Here is a 6,000-nt window from a genome sequence, read left to right on the forward strand (position 1 = left end):
GAATATGAATAACATTTTCTTTGCAACCCATATTTGAAATAAAACTAAAATTAAATCTAAAGTCATTATGCATAAATTTAGTGTTTCTTCTATTATTGTGTGAATATTCAAAGAAATAAAAAATTTAAATGACTAAATAATAAGGAAACAATGTTGATACTAATGTAGCTATTTATGTTTCATATAAAAATCATTATTTCTAGAAATCAATCCATTAGTAAATACTATTTTAAAACTTAAAGACATAAATTCCAAATGCTAGAGAAACCCTGTCAAGTATTGAAAAACCACATTCAAAACTATTTAAAAAATCTACAAAAGAAACCACAGCAGAGGAATTACTGCCCAATGCTTTTTTAAAAATTCTCATGTTCTACACGTATAAAGTTGTTTGATTAGCTGTTATGATCCTATTAAACACTATTTGTGTAGGTAACACAAAGTTGGGAGAGGCTGTTAATAAGTGGGAAGACAGAACCAAATCAATAGGCAAGCAGGGAAATAAAGATTAAGTGTTATTTAAAAAGTCACATATTTTAAAAAAATCTTAGTGCATAGGTATAGTATAAGAATGATCTTATTCAGGTGAAAAACCAAAAAAAACCCCAAAAACTTCATGGGTTTCCCTGACCTAAATGAGGGAACAATCCTCAAGAATTTACTTTTATTAAAAAATGGTTTCTAGCCAGGCACAGTGGCACACTTCTGTAATCTCAGCAGCTCGGGAGGCTGAGGTAGGAGGATCATGAGTCCTAAGCCAGCCTCAGGAACAGCAAGGTGCTAAGTAACTCAAGGAGACCCTGTCTCTAAATAAAATACAACACAGTCTGGGGAGTGGTACCAAAAAAAAAAAAATGGTTTCTAGACCTGAAAGGTAGAAGTTATGGCTCAAATTACATGTGGGTTTTTTAAAACCAGGGCATGTATAGAAAAAGTCATTTTTTAAACTGTAAAGCATCATGTGAACATTGTTATATGACTTCTTCGGGTAGGAATTAACTATAATTATTATTATTATTGAAATATCCATAAATTAAAATTAAGAAAGTCTATAATGTGAGTTTAAAAAAGTATGAGAACCAACCTAAATAACTGCTTTTCAAGATACACAGAAAAGAGGTTAGAATTAGAATTTGTCCATAGTGTTCAATGTACTTGGCAGTCAAAAAACCAACAAAGGATTAAAGAAGGCAGATTTTCCAGTGGAATGGTCTCCTGAGGCAGCAAGTTCTTGTGATAGAGGTAAAGCAAAATCTAGCTGTACTCTTTGAAAGAATGTAAAATGACTTCGCTTTTGATAGGAAAAGTTAAAAGTTAAAACAGTTATCTTAATAACTATTAAGATCTCTTTGTATTATATGATTTTGATTAATTTATGGTAGATAAACTTGACATCTACTTTTAATAGGCCACATTTAATGATAGAAACATTTTTATTCTACATAGCACTGTCACCATAACCTAAGGCATGGTTCTGTTTTGTTTCAAATTAGGTAGGAAATCAAGCAAAGAAAGCTTCAGAGGTCTATTTATATAAAATAATCTCATAGCTGCTTCTTAGAACTAAATACAGCTTTTATTGCTAATCCCATTATAAAAGCAAATGTACACTGGGGCAGTGCTTTAATTATCTTATCTGTTTAAGGGATTTCTGAGCAGCAGAGATCCATTTATTGTTAACATAAAATCACAGTAAAGACTTTGGTACTCCTCTCTAATGCAGTTTCTTCAGAATGCAATTTCTTATAGATACACAAGGAAATCATGAAATCTAAGACTACCTTTTGCTTTTGGCTTTCAAATACTTGAATCTGGGCCTTGGTCATGTGCTCCTGGTAAATTTTCTGCAGTCTGTCCAATTCCTGGGCAACAGTCTGCCAGAGTTCTATAGCCTGAATTTTTTCCTATGGGGAAAAATTCATTAAATTATTAGCAGATTATTTACTGTATAGTGCAAGTAGATCATGTCACAAATGAGTTCTTATCAAGTTAGAGACTGAAAATAGAACTTGCATGAAGAGGTAAAGACATGCATGGCTTAATGACATGAATAGGTTCTGAGAAATTCAATTTTGCCATTGGTGAACATCATATATTTACACAAATGGCTACTTGGTGAGGAGGTGATGAAATCTTGTGGGACCATGATTGGACATGCAGTCCATCATAGACTGAATGTCATTCTGTAGTACATGACTATATCACAGTTGTATTATATACATATTTTCCTTTATAGTCCGAGGGATCAAACCCAGGCCCTCTCACAAAGTAGCAAGTACTCTACCTCTCAGCAACATCATCTCCAATCCAAGTTATAATTTTTGATGTTTTAAAAATTGTATTAACAATAATTTAGAGAATAACCCCAAAGATAAAAATTTTCTTTCTCTGAAATTATCTTTGTACTCACATTTCACAGCCTTATCAGAGAGAAAGACTAAAACTATTCTACAGGAGGCTTACTTAAACTCATGAGTTTGAGACCAGCTTGGGCAACACAGCAAGACCCCTCTTAAAACAACAACAACAACAAGAAAAACACAATAGTAATAAGAAGAAAATAAAGAAAAAGAAGGAAAAAAAGTTAACAAAGAAAAAAATTAACTTATAAAAAGAAAACTGTTAGTTGTTTCACAGAAAGAATAAACCTTAGAAATTCTAAAGTAGGTTTTAATTTGTAATACAATTGATATTGATCGATATATAAAACACAAAACAAAAACAAAAGGGTCTTTAAGGTTCTAAATAATTTTTAAGTGTTCTGAAGAAGGATCCTGGAGCCTAAAAGGTTGAGGAATGCTACTCTATTAGGTAGAGGCCATTGCTGTCTACATAGAAGTAGAAACCAAGGTTCAGGTAACTTTCCTAAGGTCCCTCAGCAAGTTGTTGACTGAGTTTCTGGAAGAAATCTTCATCGCTTTGTCCATAAGTCCAACCTTTCAAATACCAGGTCAGAGCAAATCCACCCTCTTAGCTTCAGTAAGAAGGTGAAAGGGAACAGTATGCATTTTTAAAAAGAACACAGTGAGTAAACATAGGTTTCTGAGTTTCTACAAAACAATTAGTGAAGTATAACGTGCATTCAGAAAAGTTGGAAATCATGAACTTTCATAGTGAACACAGTCATAGAATCAGCATTCAGTTTGAGAGAGTGAGCATTATTACCATCACCTGAAAGTCAGGAATCCCACCAAAAAACCGTGGTCTGTCTTCTAATGCCATAGATTGGTTTTGCCTAAATATTACCATAGTTTTAAAAAGTGTAGACCTACACAGAATCTGAAGCCCGAAGACTTGGGTTGAAATCTTTAAATTATCTGCAGTTCACCTATGATACCTTAAAAATTTCGGCTGAATAATCCCAGACAATTCTCTTCATTTCCGTAAGACTTAGTTTTCATTTCATTTTCTTAATGACTCAAGTCATAGAAATGTCTCATATTTCAAAAGGTTCTATTTTTTTGAAGGTGTAAAATAAATTCTCCTATGTATAAACTGACAAAAATTTACAGTGTTGAAAAACAGGATATGTAGAACACAGCTACAGCTTCCCATAGATTTTAATCACTATGAGGGAAGAAAAAAAGAGAAAAAGTATAATTCTAGGAGAACTATGACTTTAGAAAAATGTAATAGTATAATCTTTGAAAATTGAATAAAAGAATATCAGAAGAAAACACAGAAAAATGAAAAATGTAAACTTAGGGAGGTGGGATAAAATTATTTTCTGTTTTTTATTTATTTTATTTTATTATTTTTTTGTGTGTGGTACTAAGCACTGAATCCAGGGACACTCTGCCACTGATCTACACCCTGATCTACACTCTCAACCTTCTTTTTTTTTTTTATTTTTATTTTGAGACATGGTTTTGCTAAATTGTAGAGGCTGGCCTTGAACTTTTAATCCTCCTGCTTCAGTCTCCCAATTCATTGAGATTGCAGGTATGTAATACTATACCCAGCTAATGTGGTTTTCTTTTAAAAATTTCCTTTCACATTAAAATATTCTTATAGGGCAAAAAAATTAATCATATCAAAAGCTTTATGATTCAGCTAAAAAGGATACTGGGGGGGATTGGGGTTGTGGCTCAGTGGTAGAGTGCTTGTCTGGCATGTGTGAGGCCCTGGGTTCGATCCTCAGCACCACATATAAATAAACAAATAAAGTAAAAAAATCCATTGGCAACTAAAAAATATATATATATTTTTAAAAAGTATACTGGACAAATACCAAATGGTATTTATACAAGTTTTTTTTTAAAGCAATTCTGACAAATTAAAGAAAATCATTAAGTGCTAACAATTTTGTTACTTTCTATCATTCATAAATAATAATAAACACAAACTTTTAAAAATCTCTGTAAAATCAGTCTAAAGCTTTAAAAAATACCATCACTTACTTGATTGGCTAGCTGCAATTGTTCTTGAAGGTTCTTGACTGTTTCTTCATCTGTATATATGTCATTTCCTATCTCTGAGCTAAAGGGAAGGGCCTCCAATTGCTTTTCAACAGCTTCTTTTAATTCACTGTGCAACCTTTGGGAAAAACAATTAATGTAGCAATAATTTCAATTTATTTTAATGCAGTAATTACTATTTGGGGATCAATTAAATAAACACATGGCTCCAAAATAATTCTTTGTATAATTTTTAAGTAGACTTCAAATAAAAAATTTAAAGTGCTTAATCACCATTAAATGCTGTGTTTTGTGAATAAAAAGATGAACAATTTCAAATGCATTAAATTGTAATAATTAACTGAAGCAGAACTCAGTTTGTCCTTGATTTTATTTTTTTCAAGAAAAAAAGGCAAAATTCAGATGTTATACCTTAGTAAATGATAAAAACAAGCCATTTTAGAAAGTAATATCAAGTGTTAGTATCATGTAGTCAGATAAATGGCACCTTATATCTTGCAGAATTATTTGTTACTTTCTTCAATGTATTTTGCAAAACTCATTTGAATTAACTAGTTCAGTTAAAAAACAGAGCAGTGGAGCTGGGATTGTGGCTCAGCGGTAGAGTGTCCGCCTTGCACGGGCGGAACCAAGGTTCGATTCTCAGCACCACATAAAAAAAATAAAGGCATTGTGTTGTGTCCATCTAAAAAAAAAAAAAACCAGAGCAGAATAAAATGGTTGCTGGTTAGAAACGAAGCCTATTAGAAACTCTTCTTTCTAGCACATCTTTACATAAGCTTGATCATACTTCTGAGAGCCTTTAATCTTAATATTAAATTACAGATATTTCAAGCTTTAAAACAATTACCAAAAAAAAAAAAAAAAAAGGATAGGAAAGTACAACTTGAGACTTTAATTTTATGTAAAAGTATAACTTGAGAGACTTTTATATATATAGTTTTATATAATTTTTAATCATATAAAACTAAAAGGAATCAAATTTTATAATATTAAAAAATTTTGAAAATACATATTTAATATAATTGCTAGCATAAAATATTATTTATAGCAAATACATCTCAAGGTGAAAATGCAAGTCACATCCCATCCACTTAAAACTTTAAGTATCTCATACTACAAATCTCCTCTGAAACTACAAAAATTCAACCTTAATTTTCAGATCATACTTATCAAAAACAAAGTTCTCAAATATAATAAAAAGAAGGAAATAATTACTTTAAAAATAATGAAAATTACTCTCTAAGGAAGGACAAGACTTGCTAATTATTTTATAATCAAAAAGTACTTAGAAGTATCAATAACAGGAATGTTTTTTTTTTTTTTTAATTTTTTTTATTGTGGGTTGTTCAAAACATTACAAATTTCTTGACATATCATATTCCACACTTTGATTCAAGTGGGTTATGAACTCCCCCCCTCACCCCATACACAGATAGCAGAATCACATCAGTTTCACATCCATTGATTTACAAATTGCCATCCTAGTGTCTGTTGTGCTCCACTGCCTTTCCCATCCTCCACCCTCCCCCCTCCCCACCTCTCCCCTCCCCTAAATCTGTGCTGTTTTAAACCACTGAGT

At 31.6% G+C, this 6,000-nt stretch overlaps 1 protein-coding gene across 4 annotated transcripts in view; it reads right to left on the reverse strand.

The window, feature by feature from the left end:
* Positions 1 to 6,000, reverse strand: part of Sclt1 (sodium channel and clathrin linker 1) — a 156,526-nt gene that overhangs the window by 104,091 nt on the left and 46,435 nt on the right. For all 4 annotated transcript variants that reach the window (XR_007350836.1, XM_048812058.1, XM_048812056.1 and 1 more), the window contains exons 6-7: positions 4,401 to 4,536; positions 1,782 to 1,904 (exon numbers count right to left, since the gene is read on the reverse strand). Coding sequence is in view for 3 of the 4 variants with exons in the window: in XM_048812058.1 (XP_048668015.1) it covers positions 1,782 to 1,904; positions 4,401 to 4,536 (259 nt within the window). In the remaining variant the exon portion in view is untranslated. The remainder of the gene's footprint in view (positions 1 to 1,781; positions 1,905 to 4,400; positions 4,537 to 6,000) is intronic.

This window comes from Marmota marmota, unplaced genomic scaffold (assembly GCF_001458135.2).
Source record: "Marmota marmota marmota unplaced genomic scaffold, marMar, whole genome shotgun sequence".
Taxonomy (NCBI): Eukaryota; Metazoa; Chordata; class Mammalia; order Rodentia; family Sciuridae; genus Marmota; species Marmota marmota.